The sequence below is a fragment of the Staurois parvus genome, unplaced genomic scaffold (genome assembly GCF_062004578.1).
Source record: "Staurois parvus isolate SC_StPar_1 unplaced genomic scaffold, SC_StPar_1.0 ptg000686l, whole genome shotgun sequence".
NCBI lineage: Eukaryota > Metazoa > Chordata > Amphibia > Anura > Ranidae > Staurois > Staurois parvus.
In genome coordinates, this window is record NW_028318482.1 from 3,836,940 (window position 1) to 3,859,343 (window position 22,404).

At 42.0% G+C, this 22,404-nt stretch overlaps 1 protein-coding gene across 3 annotated transcripts in view; it reads right to left on the bottom strand.

Annotated features, from left to right (window-relative positions):
- Positions 1 to 22,404, bottom strand: part of TTYH1 (tweety family member 1) — a 283,569-nt gene that overhangs the window by 109,840 nt on the left and 151,325 nt on the right. For all 3 annotated transcript variants that reach the window (XM_089652576.1, XM_089652575.1, XM_089652577.1), the window contains exon 3: positions 20,376 to 20,487. In XM_089652576.1, coding sequence (XP_089508702.1) covers positions 20,376 to 20,487 — 112 coding nt within the window. The remainder of the gene's footprint in view (positions 1 to 20,375; positions 20,488 to 22,404) is intronic.

Consider the following 22,404-nt stretch of genomic DNA (forward strand, 5'->3'; position numbering starts at 1 on the left):
GGTTGAATGAGAAAAAGGTGGCTGTCCTTGCACGGTCTATTCAGAGCCCAGGCTTAAACCCCATTGAAAATTTGTTGAATGACTTGAAGACCGCAATCCACAAATGGTCACCATCACATTTCAATGAACTTCAGCAGTTCTGCAATGAAGAGCGGGCAAATATTGCAAAGTCTATATATGCAAAGTTGACATGTTGGTAATATATCTTTCACTTGGACGTTATAAGTTGCAGCTGGATAAAACAAAACACTGTGTCTCTCTGCATTTCAGGCTGCAAAGCAACAAAATGTGATTATTTTAAAGGGGGTAATACTTTTCTATACCCACTCTATATATTCCCTTAACTGGGAATCCTACTAAAGTATATACAAGTAAATGAGAACTACAAAAACATATAGCTGGATATACTGATTTTTTTTTCTTTTAAATACAAATTGTTTCTAATGCTGTCAGTACCTAGGGTTCTTATCATGTGATAACTTCCCAAATTTCATACGTATTTAAAACCTCCTAGGAAGACGCATTGTATGTGGGATCATACTTAATACTTAGTATTTACAGAATTTTAAACAGTGTAGATAATTTTCCTTAGCCTCTAGCGTCAAACATGCCATCTTTTCTCAGTGATACAAAACATACCATCATTGTCTTGAAAAGGGTACACTATAAAGAGGGTTACATCTTTGTAGCAGCTGATGTTTTATTGTTTTATATTCAATGAACAGGGATTGCAATCAGTTGGGTAATATTTGGAGCAGTTCCAGGGTCTAACTGATGTACAAAATCAATTTATTTTGTGGGTCCTTGAATTTGCCATGCAGAAAAACAATTTATAGTTTGAGATGAGATACCACCTTCAACGTAGGGCTATAGCAATAGGATCTAAGTATGTCCTCAGTATGGCCAAAATATTTAAGGCTCGGTCAGAGGAGGACATTGCCTATGGCAATTCCAAACCACAATTGGTTCTTTGGAAGAGGTATATAGATGACATCCTCCTCATATGGCGTGGTAATGTGAACTCTTTATAGTTATAAATTAAACAACTTAATGACAAACGATATTAGGGTGAAATAGGAATATAGTCAATAGATTCTTTCTATTTTGGTCAAGGAGGTAAAAACTGTGACCAAAATATTTTTCACAAGCATGGATAGGAATGGTTCCCACCAATGGTTGTCACCATCCTATTGGGATTCAGGCTGTCCCTAAAGGGCCATTTTATTTGTATCAGACATATTGTACTGAAATGAATGATTGTCAACAACAGGTGGAGGTACTAGGGTTACATGGAAAATGATTTGAATAGAGACATCAAAAGGTTGCAACTGCTACTTAGGAATCTGTTCATTCAGGATCAGCCAGATAGGGCACAGGATAAGAGTAGGTTCTGTTGTGCCCTAAACACTACTTATTCCACACTCCAATATGAGATTAAAATTATTTTTAAGCGTTATTGACCAATTCTTAAAAGCAATAATGTTTTATCATCTCTCCATTCTCTTAAAGAGTCCCTTGTTTGAAAGATATATTAACACCTAATGTTATTGAACCTCCTATTGAACTTTCTTTTTTGGTAACATGAAGGGTTTTTTCCTTGTATGAAATATACTGTTTGGAAGTTGGGAAGATTAGATAGGGTAAAAATAATTCTTTTTTTATGTATCGTCAGACCAATAAAAGTTTACAAATTAAATTGCTAATTTTATTATATACAATTCCGAATGTGCTTACTTGCTCCAGTGGTGTGCAATATTTGGGCAGAACCACACGGGCACTTCAGGTTCATCTTAGGGAGCATATATGCAATATAAGACAAGTTTTAGGAACACAGTGGGAGAGATTTACTAAAGCTGGTGAACTCAGAAACTGGTGCAGCTGTGCATGGAAGCCTGTTCAGTTAAGCTTTGATAATAAAACCTGAAAGTTGATTGGTTTCTATGCAGAGCTGCACCAGATTTTACACTGTTTAGCTTTCAGAAATAACCCCCAGTGTGTCTATGCACTATGCATTATGCACTCTTCCATAATAAGGATCCAAGTGGAAACACATTTATGGGCATAGACTAATTAAATCCACATGGGGGCTGTAATAAAAAAGGGACATTTCCAAGATGAAGACAGATTTATATTTGAATTACGCTTATGCACTCCTTGGTTATAGTATTGATTGGAACATTAACTGCTCTATTAATAATAGAGGTTTTGTTGTCCCATTGGATCACTATTGTATTTTTATTTAATAATTATTTATGTAATGCCTTCATATCATATATTATTTGTTTTATGTGCAATATCTGTATTGCTGGTAGAGATAATTCTCTTATATGTTAAACTATGTAGGGCAGTGTTGTTTTAATGAATGCATGAATGGAGGTATGGTATTGCTATAGCAGATAGGAGGCAGTCTTCCTTCCATCCCCGCTCTCCTAGGAGAAGTTCTCTTTCATCCTCACTGTTGGTACATGCGAATTAACATTCTCAAACTGCCAGGGTTATTCAGACTACATTGACCTCCATTCATGATGAAATTCAAAGGGAAAAGCTTTGGGTGCTGACATCATCACACCATACAGTGAAGTCTAACAGCAGCCTTTTTGTATTGTTTTAGTGCTTTTCTGTGGCATTTTATTAAGAAACCTTTGGGTTATATGCACTTTTGGGGCCATTTCAAAAAGAATTCTATGTAGTTTGGAGATGTTCTGAGGCATCTTTGGCGGTACAGCATTGGAGTGTCGATTGCGGTTGTTCTTCAGTCCCTGGTTACCCTGAATGGGAATTTTACCATACTAAAGCACAAACAGACCTCCTATATTTGGAGTCCATCTGTCTAGTAAACCTGTTTGTCCAAATTGGTTGATAGTGGCAAAGATAAACACCCGAAGGAGTCTCATTTGTATTTCTACAATTCACAATTGATTGATGGACATTGGTAGTTGCTTTCTTATTTGACATGTTTATTTTGTCAAACAGTTGATGGAAGTCAAATTGTTTATTACACAAAAGCACTGTGATCATTATATAATTGTGGTTACTAGACTTTATATTGGTCTTTTCTGTATGCTGCTCTCATAATTGATGTTTGATCACCTTTTGCATCAGCATTTTCATTTAATACAAGCACAGACAAGGCAGGTTTAGTTTTGCTTTAAAAATTAGAGTGTATTATTTCAGAGACAAAAGCCACATTGTACATTTGCTGAAGAGTATGTGAACAGCTTGATTAGGCTACAATTTAAGTCAGGGCAGTTTTATCATGATATAAAAATTAGAGAATGTTTCAGAGACAATAGCCACAAATATTGTACATTCTCTGGAGAGTATGCAAAAAGCTTGAATGGTCTGTAATGTAAAAAGGAGAGATGAGGAAGGTTTTATTCTAAAGTAAACATCAGAATGTATTATTTCAGAGAGACAATAGTCATAAATATTTTTGGTTGCTGCAGCACTGGAATAGGCTGGAAACTAAGAGACACAAAGCATGATTTGCCCTGCAGCAAAAATTAGAAATTTTGCAGCTGAGGCCCAGATGTGGAAGCATTTTGTGTGACACCAGGGCACCTAAATAGGTCAGGAGAGGCTGCAGGAACTCGTAATGGTGGTGGACCAGCAGAGGTGGCAAAAGCTGGTAAATGTGGTAGTTCAGCAGAGTTTGCAGGAGCTGCTAAAGGGGGCAAGCCAGCAGAGGTGGTAGCATCTTGTAATGGTGTCAAGCCTTTAGAGGTGGTAGAATCTGGTAATGGTTGCTTGTTAGCAGAGATGGAAGAAGCTGGTAATGGTGGTAGGCCAGGAGGGATGACAGGAGCTGTTGATGGTGGCAGTCCAGCAGAGGTGGCAGGAGCTAGTAATGGTGGTAAGCCACTAGGGGTGGCAGCAGCTGGTAATGGTGGAAGGTACCTTTTCAGGGGCTGGATTGCAATGAAAAATTTACTCAGTAGGGTCAACAGCAGGAGTTTTGTACTCATTGCTGATTCAGTACTGTTTAATTTTTTTCATGAAAGTGACACAGTCCTTAAGGAGTAGGAATCATCTTTCTATCACAACACTGCCAGCTGCGCTAAAAGCCAGTTCAAAAAGCACACTGGCCGCAATGCAAGCCAGAAGCTTCAGCATATACTGTGCAAGCTCCAGCCAGTGATCCAGCCTGTCAATGGTCCAATAGTCTGTGGGATCCTCTGTTTGAAGAGTATCCACGTCAGTTCTGGACTACTAAGTAATTTGCAATCATATTGTTTAGCCACTGTCTTTGACTGCTGCCTGCAGCCAGGCCTGTCTGCAGTGGTTGGAAAGAATATTTAAATTAATCTGGTGGAGAGCAGGGGTGACTCTTTAGGCAAAAAAAAATGGTGACTGTATACCTACCACTGTTGTACCACACAGGCCATAAAGTCATGGAAGGCAGTCGATGCCATCAGCTGGAATGGAAGCAGCTGTAAAGCCAGCACTTTTGTCAAGCTAGCATTGAGACACTGGTCAAGTGGGTGATTGAAGGACATTTTTTTATTCTGCTTCAGCAGCTGCAGAAGAAACATCTACCTGGAAACTGATTTAAACCGCTCAAATGCCACATCCATAAGTAACAGATGTATATTAAGAAAACACAAAATTCTGCCTGGTCAAGGATGCTGCTTGAGGTGTTAGGATGGGGACAGGAGACTTGAGTTCAGCCTGGCCTTCATGAATGCAGTCATTTGCTGACTCTTTTCCCTGCTTGGTATGCTGCAAGGTAAGCCTCTCAATCCCCTTTTCACATTTTCCTTCTTATAGCTTGAGGCTGCAGGCGTTTCATTGGCTGCAGATGGAAAAACCTTGTGGAGTTGGGGGAAGAGATGGATTATGAGAAATGATGAGGCGTTCAGGCCTTTTGCTACTGACCAGTATTATTAATGTGCTGCTCTCATCAAGCTTTGTGCTGCATATTCATGTGTATTCTCATGCATGCGGTACCCAAATGACTTATAGCTTTACCATGACTGAACTGCTGCAGAAAGAGACTGCAAACCACAAAGATGCTGTTGGCAGCAGATGTTTGAAAAAAAGCCATGCAGCAGAGCTATGTGGAGTGGCCTTGAGGATAACAGTGGCCTATGCCTGTGGGGCAGTTCTATCCAGTGGATAGAGCTGCTTCCTCCAGACCTCTGCAAGCTGCCCCTGGGAGAAATCTTCCCTCATAGATGTGATACTCCTCCATCACTTTCTGGCTCTCTAATCTGGCATAGAGTTGCAGCAGTGGAACACTGGCAAACAGCAGGAATTTTTTTTTGAGGGATAATATGCCTAACTAGTGTATGCCTAATTTTCCTTTTATCAAGGGAAGCTTTGCAGCAAAAAAGGCAGTTTACCCTAAAAAAGGAAGGCCCTATCAACATAAAATAAAGACTAATATATCCCCAAAAATAAATCAAAACTCTGAAATAATCCCCCTGAAACAAAAGCCTGCTTTTTTTAACAGGAAATCTTTGCTGCAGAAAAAAAAACAGTTTTGCCTAAAATAAATGTTCTAACAACATAAAATAAAAACAAAAGAAACCCCAAAAAGAAACTTAATTCCCAAAATACTAAACCCTTGAAATAAAGGTCACATCTTTTTTAAAGGGAATCCTTGCAGCAAAAAAAATGATAGTTAAACATGGGCCAGCATGCTAAAATTTACAAATTACCTCAAATCAATAAAACGAAAAAACAAAAAAAGGCAGCAAAGGGGTTAATTTCCCAAAGAGTTAGCAGTCAATATTTACAGCTTTACCTATATCTGTTTTACTGCTAAAGAGCAGCTCTCATGAGCAAAATCACTTATATATATGTGATTTTGCACTTCTGCCCCACGGGAGCACGTGCATGCCGTTGGCGGATCGATTCTGCTGTGAAATGTCACAGCAGAAGCCAATCTGCGAGTTCTGGGAAACAGATCTTCACCAGCACCCGCAGATCATCAGGGAGGGAGGAAGAACAGAGCTGTGCCTATGTTTACACAGGCACAGTTCTGTTGTGAATGGGAAAAGTGATGGATTGTGTGTCAGAGCAAAGCTGGGAACATCATGCATTACTTCCCTTTGTATCCAAACCAGACCTGAAGGGCCTGGTATGTTTTTTTCATAATTTTTAATTGCTGGAATTTTTTGGTTACATTCAGCTGTTAGCGGGAAACTGACAGCTGATGAGTCATCCGTTGTTACGGTTGCTGCCTTCCTTAACAACCAGCTACCATGCGACAAATTACCGCTTGAAAATTTGCATGAATTACCACAGTATCGATATTTTACCTCAAGAGTTATTTGCCACAAAATTTTTTGTGAATTGCACATTTGCAAAAGATTTACCGCATGTGTTATTTTACTAAATTCCCTCAGTCTTTATTTAATTCTTAGTGAATTGACCCCATTTTGGCCTAAATGTATGAAGAAATTTGATTTTACTTATTTTTTAGTGGATACGTTTTATAGTAGAAAAAAACAATATTGTTTTTGTTTTCAAAATTGTCTGTCTTTTTTTGTTTATAATAAAAAAAGTAAAAACTGCAAAGGAGATCAAATACCACCAAAAGAAAGATCCATTTGTGGGAAAAAAGGACATACATTTTATTTGGGTACAGTGTTGCATGACCACGCAATTGTCAGTTAAAGTAACGCAGCGCCATATCGCAAAAAATGGCCTGGTCAGGAAGGGGGGTAAATCTTCCAGAGGGCAAGTGGTTAAAGTACAGTTCGCGTTCCAAAATACCCCGAATCTCTCTACATCCTTTCACTGCTACAGCTTCTAGTACACTGAGATAAAGACTGCTCCATCATGTCCCCCCTTTTACAATGAGGGGGCTGCACAAAAAACTTTATTGGCCATTCTAAGACAGCTTACCAATATAAAATTATTATTACCGCCAATGGAGGATGAGCAATTAGCCACACTAGTTCGCTGTGTTCATAAACAGGTTGGGTTCACTGCAAACCTGTTTGAAACTGAACTCGCCCCTAGTCTTCCTTTAGGTGTGATATGTATTGTCAGTCTCTGATATCATTAATATGTGAGTTGTCAATCTCTGCTGTTGATATATGTATTGTCAGTCAGTGGTATTGACAATATGTGTATTACCAGTCTCTGGTATCAATGTAATTCATATTGTTCCGTTAGCCTCTGGTATCCATGGGATGAGTGTTATTAGTTTCTGGTTATCGTTTGAATGCACGTTGTCTATTTCTGGTATCAGTGGAAGGCAATACAGCTCCGAACAGCTGTGAAAATTCTACACATGGCAGCACACAAAAATTGACGCCTCATGTTGAGTCAGAAGGAGTTGAAGCCTCCCATTCAAATCTATGGTGAAGCTCCTCAAAAGCCTGGCAGGTGTTTGCAGGGCGTTTTCGGAGCATTAATACCATTAAACTTCATTATAGGCATTTGTGGTGCAGTTTTAACGCTTGAAAAACGCCTATCAAATGCTTCAAAAATGCACATAGGGCGTTTGGGAGCATTTGAGGAGCGTTAAAAACTCTTCCCAAATGCTCGTCTAACGCCTGTCAAATGCTATAGGGGAGTTTGGCAAGAGTTAGAAATTAGTCAAGTGTGAACGAGCCCTTAGTCCAACTTGGGCAAAAAAATAAAAGTATGGATCCTACAGCAGCTATTTAATAAAAAAGCAGCTACAGCTGTTCTAAACACTCTGTCTCTAGTTCTGTTCCACTCCTTTTCCGTGTTGAATGATGGAATATCGAAAGAAACACATTGACAATCTATAGTGTTGGTGACAGCAAGAAGCTAGTGTCAGTAGCACAGACTACAACCTCAACCTCCCCACTGCAAATAGCCATGACTAGTGATAGCAGAGCATTTCTTTTGCCAGGGGCTCCTGATACACAATAAACCAACAGAGTTCTCTGCATGAATGATTTACTGTTTTAATGTACAGTGACAGGCAGCCCCTTAGGATAATGGAGGGCGCAGGAGCTGTGCAGCAGAGGAGGCTACTTGCAGCATTTGTTTTAGAGGGTAAAGGCCGCAGGTTTGACAAGTTCGTGGACAAAATACCGAATGTTAATGTAGGGGTGGCTGAAAGCAAAATCTCTGGATTAAAGAGCTATAGATAGTACACATCTGGAGGAACATATTGGGATTACCAAAAATGCTCTACTGAAGCACTAAGTCCGTTGTGTTTTGCAAGCATTGTGGAACTTGCTTTTGATTTACTAGAAATCTTTAGCAATCTGGAAGTTCAAAAAGGTTTTTATATTGCTATTTAATATTTGTATTCCTGTATCTACATTGGACAGACACATGACAGTACATGCTGTGTTTCCTGCTCGGTAGTGAAGTATCACTATCATCAAAATAAAGGGTTATATATTACATGCACCTGCTCACTGCCTTCTACACACCTTTATAATACATACTCCTGACTCCTGGCCCACCCTCAGAAGATGTCCCCTAAGGATACAATGCATAAGGTGGAGCTACCCAATTACGCCTTCTTGAGAAAGGAGCACGCTTCCGCCATTAGAAGCCAGCGCATGCTCCGACACGCGTCGCATTGCATCTAAGTCACTGACGACATCATGACTACGCCGACGTTGCAGTTCCACGTGCGCTCCAGTCACCATCTTTTAGGAGTACGTGCATGCCGGCCGGCTCCACATCTGTCTTCTTCCTGAACCACACTCCCTGCCACTGAGACGTGGACGATACAGGCACCAGTGACAGCCATTCCACATGGTGTTTCTACACCACAATACCCTACATGCTTTTATTACTCTACTACCATGTGAGTGTTCCTACTTTTTATTATATTCTAAAGCAGGGGCGGACTGACAACTCATGGGGCCCCCAGGCAATAGGGGATCATGGGGCCCCTGTGTCCTTGCCCAAACTCAAAAAAGCCTATGAAAAAGATACCAGGGGCATTTCATGGGGCCCCCTACTGACCCCGGGCCCTCAGGCAGTGCCCTAGTTTCCAAATGGTCAGTCCGCCCCTGTTCTAAAGTGGTCTGCTGCACTTAGAGACGCTTCTTCTTCTCTCCAATTACGTCATCACGCTGTGCATAGACAGAGTGTTTCCTAGTCCTAGAATCACATCCTTGGCTACACGTACACGGATGGCTTTATTTCATATTTTATTTTTAAGATCGTTATTCATTTGTTCTTAATTTGAGTGTTTTTAAAGGTGCTATGGTGTTTTAATAAAAAGAGTGTGCATTACCCCGAGTTTTTATTAATCCGGAAATTGAGTGTGGTTTAACACTGTGTATATATCAGGCTTCAGTCTTGCGGGTGTTGCCCATGGATGGATATAAGCCAAAATATGTACCAAGCACTTATAGACCTCCTATAATCAAAGGGTCTATATGTAATTTATTTATATATTACATATTGTAGCATCCCTCAGGTTTAGCCAGGGGGGGTTAGTCAGATTTTTAGGCAGAGGCTGGATAGCAGCTTGGGATGAGTCAGCAAGGTTACTTTGGGTCAGGGCTCTGCAGGTCAGTTCCCTGATACCTCCACCTGCTCTAGAAGCTTGAGAAGTGTCTAGAAGGCAGTGGGTGGGGGTGAGGAAGGGCTGATCTGAATATTTAAGGGATCTTGGCCAATTCCCAATCAACAGGCTTGGCATGAGGCCAGGACAGCCCTTAAATATGAAAGAGCTTGATCAGCAGGGGAGTAATGTTTGGTGGAAGATGGAGTGAAGGCTGGAGTGTGGAACCTGGGAGGGGGCCCGGGAGAGGAGTCTACCTGCAGGCAAGAGCAGTAAGGAGGATCTCTCTGCCTAATTGTCGCCAGAGAGGGGACAAGCTGTGGAGCAGGGAAGGAGCCAGCCCAGCATAAGGCCTGAAGTTAGCCACCAACCCAGGAGTGTAGGCGTGAGTAATCCTACACCCCCTAGGCCGGTTAAAGAATGAGGGCAGTCCGGTGAAAAACTCAATTAGCTTGTGGTCTGGGGCTGCTTTGCTAAGTGACAGCTTCTGGGTCCCCTTGCCCAGGCAACTAGGTGAAGAAGAGTGTAGCACCCACCTAGTTAGGTGCTACGATGTGTATAGTTAGTTTAAGCATAGCTGTGTTTCTCTGCTTAGCAGAGAGGCTGTCAGGTAAATTCAGTGTGGTATACTGCTTAACAGAGTGCTGTGATCGATTGGTTAGGTCTGCTCATGCTGCTCTGTTGCTGTTGGAGTTTGTCTGAGTTCTGCCCACCTTCAGGAAGCTATGAGAGCCTTCCAGAACACGGGTAAGAGGCTAGGCAAATGAACAGCATGAATATAGCTACAGCCCTGGCCAATTGCAGGGGAGGGCTGCGCCATTGAATGCTGGGAGTGGTATTTATATTCTGAGAGCACATGGGTTCAGTGTCTTTCCTGGGAGTGGGTTGCACCAGCAACTTGCTGCCATGCGGCAGCAGGTGGGTCAACCTGAGGGCCTGAAGTTAAAGAGAGTGACCCTGGTTGTTCAGTAAGCTGACTGAAGGGAGCTCTCCGCCAAAGCTCTGTCCAGTTTTACTAGAGGGTTTTGCTTGAATAATTGAAAGGAGGCAACCATTCTGTCTGAGAGCCTTGTGAGTACTGACACTGAGGAATTTGGGGACTCTGTGTGCTTGCCACCCCTCTGGTGCTTCAGAGTCAGCATGGGTCTGAGAAAGGGAACACTGGCTAGTGTTCTGAAGAGCTTGTCCGAGTGTTGCTACTGCAAAAGGACTTTGCTCAGCTACGTTACCTTTGGGCTGTCACAGTCTGTTGTAACTAGCTTGTGCCTGAGGAGCTCAGCCCTGTAACTACTACTACTGCTAAAGGGACTTTGCTCACTCCTACAACTACTTGCTGCTATATGTTAAAAGGAAGTCTGCTATCTACTGTCCATCAAGACTTCTGCGGTGTTCAACTAAGATCAGCTAGATGTCCTCAGCGTGAATAGTTCTAATAATTGGAGTATCCTACTACATTCCACGTCCCTATCCCCAATTCTACAATAGAACTCCATAAACAAAACATTCCCAAGACTGGTCACTGAAGACAATGAGCTATAGAGTGTATGAGTGCATTTGGGTGCAGAAATGCACAGTGCCTGACTGTGAGGCGAGTAAAGGGGAGCCCATGGAAATAATACAAGGGGCCCTGGTGAGGGTAGCGTTACAGGAGGATTCATCTGCGGTCTGTGGTGGTACCCCAAGAGGGCTGGAAAGCTCTTCAAAGGAGAGACTTTTTGTCCATGGACAAAAGTTCAGAGTTCCTTTGGGCATCCCATGCATCCCTCAACCCCATCCAAGTTATTTACAGCTTAATAAAATCACAAAACCAAGCTCAAGGACTGTTTACTGACTCCAGCGTGCAGGTGTAGAAGAAAATATGTGTTGCCTGTCAGTGCAGAGCTTTAGGGGGACCCAAAACTAACCGACTCCTAAAGGGGTAGTGCTACAATATTAAGGACATTGTCACTCTGAATTACATTTGAACACTGTTTGTTGGTGAACACTGGTAGAACCAGTGGAGTTTGGATATCACATTTTACTGACAGATATATTGCTTATGGATCTGTTCACTTTTAAGATCCCTGCATTTGTTTTTATGTTAAACAGCATATTGGGACTAATGTTTTAGCACCGCACTTGTATTTTTCTCACACTGAAGTTGTCTAAAACGCATAGCACATATTCTCAGAAATGATTTTTAAATTGAATTGTTTATTGCAGGATGCTTTGAAATGTTTTCTGTGATTCTCACATTGACCATTTAAGTTCTGTTTAGGTTGGTAGCACTGCACTTAGTCTTATATTATACTCCTGATTGCTGCACTGTGTGTGCTGTACACTATGTACACTATGTAGTCCTGACCTCTTCTGCACTCTATAAGGGCTTAACATTTCGAGTCTAGACCTACTAGCCAGGCACAAACCTTACTCTCCACCAGTTGCTCCACCCAACCTTGCCCAGGTCAGCCTCCAACACCACCCCTGGCCCGTCCCCCAACCTGCCCCCAGCCCTGCCCCCTTAAAGCTTATGAAATTAAATTTTTCTTTAGAATAAAGAGTCCAAAATATAAAAAACTGCAATTATAACATAGCTTTATGTCAATTTAAACATAGCATTTGCAAATGGCGGTATAGATACTGGAATTTTTTTCTTTTCATTTTCTTTTTACTAGTAATGGGGGCGATCAGCAACCTATAGCGGCATTCTGAAACTGGGGGGGAACTGACTTGGTGTCACTGACATCCACAGTGACACCAATACAGTGATCAGTGCTAATAAAAAGCACTGACACTGTACTAAAGGCACTGGCCAGGAAGGGGTTAACATATGGGGCGATCAAAGGATTAACTGTGTGCTGTGTGTGTTTTATTATGGGGCTGTGTGTGTGCTTTCCACTGTAAGCACACTGCTTTGTATGGCTCTGCTATGCTGACAGGGGAGAGATCTGTGTGGTTTACATACAGTTCTCTCCCTCGTCTGTAATACTTGGCAATCACCATGTGCCAGCGAGTAATCACTGGCCGGGACCCGGTGATTGACAGCGAATGGTGCCGTACGTAGGGCGCGCGTGCGGCCCGTGCATGCCCCCTACCCGTAATGCAAAATCACATATATATATATATATACGTGATTTTGCGCACTCTTGCTGCCCTGTAGCAGGATTTCTGCTATAGGGTGGCGGGAAAGCGGTTAAATTACACTATTAAACGTTTTATTCAGAAGTTACAAAAATAAATAGTAACAACAACAATGTAAACATAAAAGGAAAATACGTGCTTTACATCAATAGGGACACCAACGCTGAGGCACTAATTCTCCTAGTGATACCAAAGCTGAGGCACTATTCCTTCCACTGACACCAACAATGGGGCACTATTCCTCCCACTGACACCAACAATGGGGCACTATTCCTCCCACTGACACCAACGATGGGGCAATATTCCTCCCACTGACACCAACAATGAGGCACTATTACTCTCACTGACACCAACAATGAGGCACTATTCCTCCCACTGACACCAACAATGGAGCACTATTCCTCCCACTGACACCAACAATGAGACACTGTTCCTCCCACTGACACCAACAATGGGGCACTATTCCTTCCACTGACACCAATGATGGGGCACTATTCCTAACACTGACACCAACGATGGGGCACTATTTCTCCCACTGACACCAATAGTGGGACACTATTTCTCCCACTGACGCCAATGACGTGGCATCATTCCTCCCACTGACACCAATGACATGGCACCATTCCTCCTACTGACCCCATGATGCTGCACCATTCCTCCCATTGACACCAAACATGGGACATTGTCCCTTTTACTGATACCGATGATAAGGTACAATTCAACCACTGATACAAATGCTGAGTCCCCACACGATGATGGTGTGTCAAAGATCCACAGTTTGGGGCCCTGGAGAGGTTCTTACTTGTGTTGTCAGTGGCTGTCATCCATCCAAGTGGAGTGTCCTCCGTCCTCTGCCTGAGTACCTGGGCTCCTCATCCCTCCATGAGCTCCAGGAACAGCAGTGCCATGTGGGGTGAAATGTTGGGGTCCCGGCGTCCGATTCTCGGGATCAGAGTGGCCACTGCATGCCAAGTCACACCCATCTTGTCCCCGTACACTGGAGTGGAGCCCAGCCACTGCTCTAGAATTGGTCAGAGAGTCAGTGGAGCTCATGGCCCCGCCCACTCCTTCCTCTCTGTGGAATAATATACAGCCCAGCGTGCCATTGCCTGTCTCCTGTCTTATGCAGAGTGTCAGCACACACTTGCCCCCACATTATTTCCACTCGCCAATTGCGAGCAGGTGAGTGGAAATTTCAAGGTCTGCTCTATATGATGTACTGCACTTTGCATATTCTGGATCACTGCACTCTTTTGATGTTTATAGCATACGAATGACTGTTGCACCCCATATATTGTGCTGTACATTACTTACAACTGTCCACTGCACTTTATAAGCAATTATGTTTGTTACCAACTCTCTAAGGACTTACACAGGCCTATATCTGTTCTGCCTGTTAGACTCTCAGCTCTGGTGGTATAGTGGGTCCACTGTACACATGGACAGAAAATGATTACATAACTTTCTGAAGGGACAGAGACAGCAACAAATAATTTTTTTAGTACAGTGAGGAAGTGATAGAACATTTTTGGGGTCTTTATTGCTTTCTTTGCCTTCCTGTCCTATTGACACCTACACCCTCTCATTTCTTGTTCTCGTATCAATGAGACAGGAAATGAGGGAAATATACTCAATGAGGATATAGTAAGCAATAAAAACATGACCAGTAACCAGGAGCGGACTGACAACTCATGGGGCCCCTGGGCAATAGGAGATCATGGGGCCCCTATGTCCTCGCTCACACTCAAACCACACCCAGAAAAGCCTATGAAAGGTACCAGGGGCATCTCATGGGGCCCCCTACTGACCTCGGGCCCTCGGGCCCTCGGGCAGTGCCCGAGTTCTCGAATGGTCCGTCCGCCCTTGCCAGTAACTTTTTAAGGAGTATCTATTATTTGTAGATTAAAGAAAACCAGGAAAATTTAAAGTGTGCATGTGAATAAATGAAAACAGCATACCAAAACTACCCAATCATATAGGCAGTTGGAATTATATACAATTCTTAACCTTTATTAAAAAGCTAAGTATGACCCACTCTCCCCTTTGTCTTGAGCCTTCTTACTGTTCAACATGACTATCCCTTACATTAAAGGATGAACAGAGAGGCTCTGGAAATGGGAGGGAGATTTTCATATCACTTAGGCTGCCTATATCTCTTGATCTACAGATTGCTCTGACATTTAGTTTTCACTAAAGATAACCTCTGCTTGCCTATTTTTTTATTATGTAGCACCCTCCTAGATAGGTGCTAGGAGTAGGAAGATTTAGTTTGCTCACTGTAGCCAGTGAATCTGTATTTTGTGTTAGGAAAATTTAGCTTTGTCTCACTGTAATCATTGTAGGCCAGGGGTGTATTTACCACAAGGCAAACAAGGCATTTGCCTAGGATGGCATTTTTCAGGGTGGCAGCACCGTTCCCTGGAAGAAGGGACAGAAGAAGGGACACACACTGCATGGGGACCAGGTGGGATCCGAGAGAGGCTGCAGGCTGCTTGACGGTGTATGCAGAGCCCGACTCTCATTCCAGGGGATGTCTGGAGCTGTGAAGGTCTTTCTCTCTCTCGTTATAAGGGGAGTTATGGGGGGGGGGTGGAGGGGGGTTGGTGTTGGTTGGTGTCAGGCTCTCTCCGTGTGTGCGTGGTGGTGGTGGTGAGGGGGGGGAAGGGGGGCGGACGATTTTTTTTGTTGCCTAGGGCAGCACAAAACCTAAATACACCACTGATTGTGGCTGCAATTCTAGGTTAGGCAAATTTCACTCTAGCTCCTTGTAGCCATTGAAGCTGCATGTGTTTGTTTAGATTCTGCCCCATTGCCCCATGGCTCTCAGGCTACAGATCTAATTACTCTTGCTCTGTATCTCTAGGGTTACCCAAGTCATAGGTGAACATAGGTGTGGAATAATGTAGATGAAAGCATGAATATTTATACTGGCTTAGCCATTCTTGCGGGTCCTTGCACAGGTGGCTGTTGGGTAAAGGTATAAAAAGTTTGAGCTCTGGAGCCAAGGGGTCTTCTTGTCCTGGATGGGAGAAGTCCAGCGTGGAGAGCATGCTGCCCTCCCAGGCAACCCTGCCATGTGTTTGCTATATGTGAGGCCTCAACTGGGCTAACTGAGAGGTCTGGAAGCTGACCGAAGAACTGTCTCATGGTGGATTAGGTCTGGGACTACTACCAGACATTGGAAGGAGGCATCCATTCATTTGAGGGCTTGTGAGTACAGACTGGTGAGACATCCTTGAGTCTGTGGGTTGCTGCCACCCACCTCTCTGGTGTTTAAGAGTCAAGATGGGAGTGCAGGAAAGAAAGGGGGTACAAACGGGTATCCTAAAGAGCTTTGTCCACCCTATCTTTGCTACAGGGACTCTGCTCAAGTTACGTAAAGAAACAAGTTGTGCCCTACATCTGCTTCAATTAAACCAAGTCCCTTACTGACCTCTGCAAAGACTGTGCTTAAAGTGCTGCAGAAAAAGAGAGGTAGTGCACTCATCTTGTACATAGTTCTTTTTTGGAACATCCCACTCTTCCCCAATCTCTATTCAAGTATTCCAAAAAATAAAAACTCCAAAAAAGAACCTCTCTGGACTGTTTACTGAGCCAAAGAGTGACTGTGTTTGTGTGCCTGGCAGCTGGGCAGAATACAGGAAAAGACCCAATTGACCTATGAAATTGCTGGAGCCTAGGGGTGCCGCTACATTTATATGCTCTGAAAGTCAACACACATGCAGTGAGTTGTATTCACCACTAGGAATGAGATTGGGGTTTGCACTGGATGTGGTCTTGAAGCAAGTCTAGCCCGTGCATGGTTTGCAGACCATATGCCTGAATTCATGGCTGCTGTAATGTAAAGAAGCTCTTGTCCCTCAACGTTTGGACAAGGTGCCCTGCAAGGGGGAGGGTGTGCCTCTCCCCCTTGCAAGGTATCGCCGCAGCGTTGAAAGATATGTGGTCTGGTCGATGTTAACAAAAAGTTAACAAAAAGTTTACATTTTTTCAGTCAAGATTTTCTTTGACTCAAACTTATTCACAAGTAGCTTGAATTAGGCTTACTTGTTGCTGTGCACGATTACTTTCCAACTATCTTAGTTAAGACCTTAACAAGAGTAGCAATTAATTTAAAAGAGTGTAAATCACTTGCAGGAACAGAGCTACCTTTGGATCTTTGATGTTAAAGAATTAGGAGATCAAAATAAATCCAGCTTTGAAGTCATTCCTGGCCCTTAAGTATGAAAGTTCTGCCAAATCTTGGCTGGGATTATTTAAACTACAGTCTAAAGAGGCCCATACCCAACACTGAAGAACATAAGATCACCTAAGATTTTTCTTTTATCCAACAAGCCAAAATGCTTATCCACTGGTAGTTATTGATCTTCCAAAAGCTAATAAGAGGCAATGGTTTATCTTTATCAGAATTAGCTAATGGTAACAGCTACTCAGCATTTTTCAGTTTTACCTACAGAGACTTCATTGCATAGATATGTTGATCTGCTATAATAGTTTTCAGTTTACACAAAGTCAGAATGTTTCACAGCAATGCAGGAGTAGTTCCAATTTTAAATAAATTACAATACACTAAGGAATGAAAGAAGGAATGAAAGTAATCCTGCTGAATACCCAGGTCTAAATATATATATATATATATATATATATATATATATATATATATATATATATAAAACCATACATTGAACATCCCTGACCTCACTAGGGGTGGGGGTGGAGCCATCAGTCATGTCAAAGGTCACCAAACAAACCAACAAACACACCAAACTCTGAGGCAAATGTAAAAAAAAGAAAAACATTTATATCAAATATAAACTTAAAATCATGATTGCAATAGAATATCAAGGAGCACAGTGCAGTTTGTCCCTGTAGCCCTGTATTTAAATACCATAAAGGATCGTTTATGTAAAAAATAAATATATAAATAAATAAATGAATAATGTCAAATTATTACCATTTCCTGACACTATTACCAGAATTACCATCTTGTGCTGACTCTACAGCTCTAATACAATTCTTTGGATCTGTCAGTGTACCACACCTAATGTTTTCACAGTTGCTCCTCAGCTAAGAAATTTGAGAATTTTTTTCCTGCAGTGCATAACAGTGTTGCATTATGCTGTGTATGTCATCTTACCTCAGTGCGAACAATATTCCTTCTTTTATATAGTGTTAAAATGCTCTTTATTGGATATATTTGGCCTCAACAGGTGCCTGCTTTATGCCAAGATTAAAGTGCTTCTAAAGGCTATGCATGAAGGTAAAAAACCTTCTCTGTGCAGCAGCCCTCCAGCCCTCCCTAATACTCACCTAAGCCCCCTCTTGATCCAGCGAAGTGCCCTGGAGTCTCAGCTATCTTGGGACTTCTTCCTCTCATTGGCTGAGACAGAAGCGGGAGCCATTGTCAATCGCAGCCAGTGAGTCAATGAGAAAAGTGGGGACGGGGCCGAGCCCTGGCTCTGTGTGTTAATGGACACATGGAACAGATGGTGCCTCCATAGCAAGCTACTTGCTGTGGTAGTACCCGACAGGAGGGAGGGACTAGAAGAGCCTGCGGGGACCCGAGAAGAGGAGGATACAGGCTGCTCTGTGCAAAACCACTGCACACAACAAAACATGTAGACATGTTTGTTATTTTTTTCTAAACCCCTTACATGATGTGCTGTATGTCTGCTATATTGCTGGCTCTTTCTTTGCTATAATCCACTGTAATTTTAATTACTGGATAAAAAGTTCCTTTTCTCCCACTCTTCAAATGTGGCCTACTGAAAAAAAGCTTGCATGGTATGTAAAGTGTCTGTCTAATATGTCTAGCTTTTGTCTTTGATATAATTCACTGTAATTTTTATTTCTGGACAAAAAATGCATTGTCTCTCCCTCTTCAAATGCAGCCTACTAAAAAGGCTTACATGATATGCAGAGTGTCTCTGGAATATTTTTGATTCTTGTCTCTGACATGATTCAATTCCATTTTTATATTAGTTTTTTTATTACCTTGCCTGCAATACATACATAATTCTCCAGATACTGTACTATATGTCTGACTATTGTCTCTGGAATATGGCTCTGTAATTATTATTCATTCATAACAATTGCCTTATCTCTGGAATTTGGAGTTGTTGATTTGTTGTGTTTTTCTGTGAACTGTGCTCTGTGTTACCATTTTTCAAACTTTACAGACAATACAGTGTGGTAATGCACTAAAGATCACATGCTATGCTATGTTTGGCAATTGTTATGAAGCTGAGGGATTTTGCATTATTTTATTAGAACTGTTCTGTCAGTTACTGCGACTGCTCAATTCTGACCTGTTCCAGCTAGATGAAAAAGTCATGTGTCACAGAAAAACCACCTAAAATATTTTTATTTCAAATTAAAATTAATCAGATAGGGGTGCTGCTGATTCATGTAAGCCAATTAATAATCTAAAATTTTAAAAAAATGTATTACACATAAAATTAAGTGCAGAATATGTTGCTGCTGATCTTGTCCTGGACAATCATCCTGTTCTGTAACACTGCATGTAGCTTAAAGTGGAACAAATTCTCTCAATCAACATTAACTATTTTTTATGCTACTAACACTAGTAAATAGATAGGAATGTTTATTATATTTAGTGATGTCAACTTTTTTTTTTATATTTCCTCAGTCACATCCTGGTTTCTGGCTTAGGCCAAAATGATGTCCTACATCCCAGGAGCCTTCATGGGCATTTTTTTCTTCATCTGGAGGAGGGAAAGAGGGACTACACTCATACTCCTGCCTGCATGCTTGAGCTGAATGCAGATGGATTTTAGGGAAATAAATGCTACATGACTCGTCTGTGACTACTCACAATGCTAGAAATGCTAGGGGTTTATTATTCAAAGTGATTTATCAACAAAATAAAGCATGAACACATGGATGGATGGGTGAGTTTACTTTGAATATTAAAAATTATTTAAATAGCATTTTCAATTTGTTGTGCTCAGATACAGATTATTTCCACCATCTGAAGCATGTAAATCAGTGTTTTTCCCATGTTGCCCTTGAAACTGTATAAAATGGAGAGTACTCTCCTGCAAAATGGTATTTATTCAATTTTTTCTCTTCCATTGGTACATGTCACCCCCTCTCCTCCACACATCTTTCACCACCCATCTGTGCCCAGTTCCTCATGCCATTTGTTTGCCAATCCCTTGCCCATTTTCCTAGAAATTTACAGAATTTATTTTCAAGATTTGACTGATTTCAGTGGGGTTCACAATAAAGTTCACAATTTGCAGATTGTACAAGGAGTTTCCAGGGAGATTTACTAATCACTAGTTCTTGCAGAAAAAAGAGGCCTATAGTAGAAAAGTGAAAATTACTCTGGTCCAGGGGGTGTACAGGTGTAAAAGCTGAAGTGGTTAATTGATACTTAGAGACCAGGTATATCCATAGCAGGCCAGTGCCACTTTTCCAAGAAGGCATATTTTAACACCAGTAGGCAAATCCTCCGCTAAATGCTAGCTTCATACACACAAGCTAACATAAAACTGGGGGTATGGGAAAAGTGGAAGAACTGCATATATTAAGCAATGAAATAAGCTTCATGTTTTGGTCTGTAGTAGAAAATGTACCGGTATGTATGAGATCTTACTCTGTAGGTAACCTTTCCTGTCCCCTTTCTTCCAGTTGCTACCTAATAATCACAATATTAATAATAATCCCCATCATGCTGTTGTGGTATATCTCTGTATATTTGAATGGCATGGAACCAGTAAAGCCAATGAAAACTACAACAAAACAATATTTGGAGATCAATCAGAGAACTCACCAGCAAGGCAATGGAGGTCAGTGTGTGGTTGGCATTCATAAGGGAGTAGGTCACTTGATATACACCATCATTTGTTTCACTATTTCCATAGAAACCAATGCCAATGCCAGCACTAAAAGAGAAAACATGAGAAAATATAAAAGTGTTGCTTCATTAAGTCCCAAGATAACATTAACAGAGAATTAATTTACACTGCTTAACAGTCCCAATTAACTGGCATCTTAAAAAGAATAATTAAGTGACTTGGCATCTCAGATGAGCTGGTATCTAGGTCTGCCAAGCCCACAACTCCTTTCACAGCAAGAAGCAAGTTTTTCTTTTGATTTGTAAGTAATCTGTGCCAGTATCTGTGCCGAACACATTTTGTCCACTGTGTTAAACAAAACTTTGCAAAATGATAAATAAATAAATATCAAACCATCTATATACATAATATCATATTTAAACTCAATATAAATACATACATTAGTTCTAAATGCCACTACTTGTCCTTATATCCTTTGCATTCCTGGCATAATTTGCATCCTGGTGCTATCCTTTTTCAATATCTTTGGAGTAAGCTTGTACTCTTATTTTATGTTGTACTCATTGCTTCTAAATTTTGGTGAGGATTCTCTTTAAGCAGTCAAGGACTGGGGAGGAGGAGATGGTTGGCACAGGGCTGGGACATGAGGGGGCCAAGAGGGGCGGTTGCCCTGGGCACAGTTGTTTATTTTGGGGAAGGGGGTGAGGTCACTGTATGGCAAGTTCCATAGTTCCCTCTGCTACAGTCTGACAGTAGTAGCAATAGCAGCATCACTATTCCTTTCAGCCAAGTGCTTAAAGAGGCTAGGAGAGGAGGAGCGTATCGAGAGGAGTTACAGGCTGCACTCTCTCTCTGCCTCCAGTTTCTCATTCCTGTCAGTTCAGCGCTCCTTTATTCTCGTAAACACAGTTGTTGGCTTGTTAATATAGGAGCTCTGTCAGATCAGGGCTTGGACACAGCCCATCATTTATTGAGGTAAAAATCCATTGGCTGCTGCTCTTTACCACATAATTGTAAACACGGAGTGGTAACTCGCTGTTACTAGAGTACTCTCCTCACATACAGATCTTGTGTGAGGAGAAGAATCTTTTAACAGTGAGTTACAGTACTGTACACAGTGCATTCACAGATACAGCCCCTGTCACAGTGGCCGTCAATGTTACTAATGGCCATCAGTGCACCTGTCACCCATCATTGTACCTGTACCCAGTGTACCTGTCACCTATCAGTGCACCTGTCACCCATCAGTGTACTTGTACCCAATGTACCTGTCACCCTTCAGTGCACCTGCTGTCCATCAGTGTACCTGTTGCCCATCACTGCCCATCAGTGTACCTGTTGCCCATCAGTGTATTTGTCACCCATCAGTGCCCATCAGTGAGTCTGTTTGTCCGGAGGCTTCGAAGAGATTGGGTGGGATGAAGCCTCTACCCCTGTGCCCCGGTCCTACCTGACTGAGGCCCTAAGCCTGATGTTCCTGCCTGCTGCAATACTTTGGCCGTGCTGACCATATCTCTGCCTACTGCCTGTACTGACCCAGGACCTTTTATGGGCCATGTTCTTGCTTGCTGCCTGGACAAAAACGTGTCCTGCCTGCTCCCTGTAATGACCCCGGACATTTTATGGACCATGTGCCTGCCTGCTGCCTGGACAAATACTTTGGCTATGCTGATCATATTTCTGCCTGCTGCCTGTACTGACCCAGGAATTTTTATGGACCTTGTTCCTGCCTGCTGCCTGGATGTCAGCCTGCTGCCTGTACTGACTTAGAATAATGCTCTCCTCAAACCACAGGTAATATTTTGTTTACATTGTTTTCTATATAGTGTTTGTTGATTTTTGTGTTACACTTGTTGCAATGTTGGGCGCATAATCTGTTCAGACATTGAAAAGATCTTGCACATGTGGTATCCCCATAATCAGGAGGAGTAGCAAAATGTATTTTGGGGTGTAATTCTTGGTATCTCCAAGCATTATGTTAAACATATCTTATAGATTGACCAC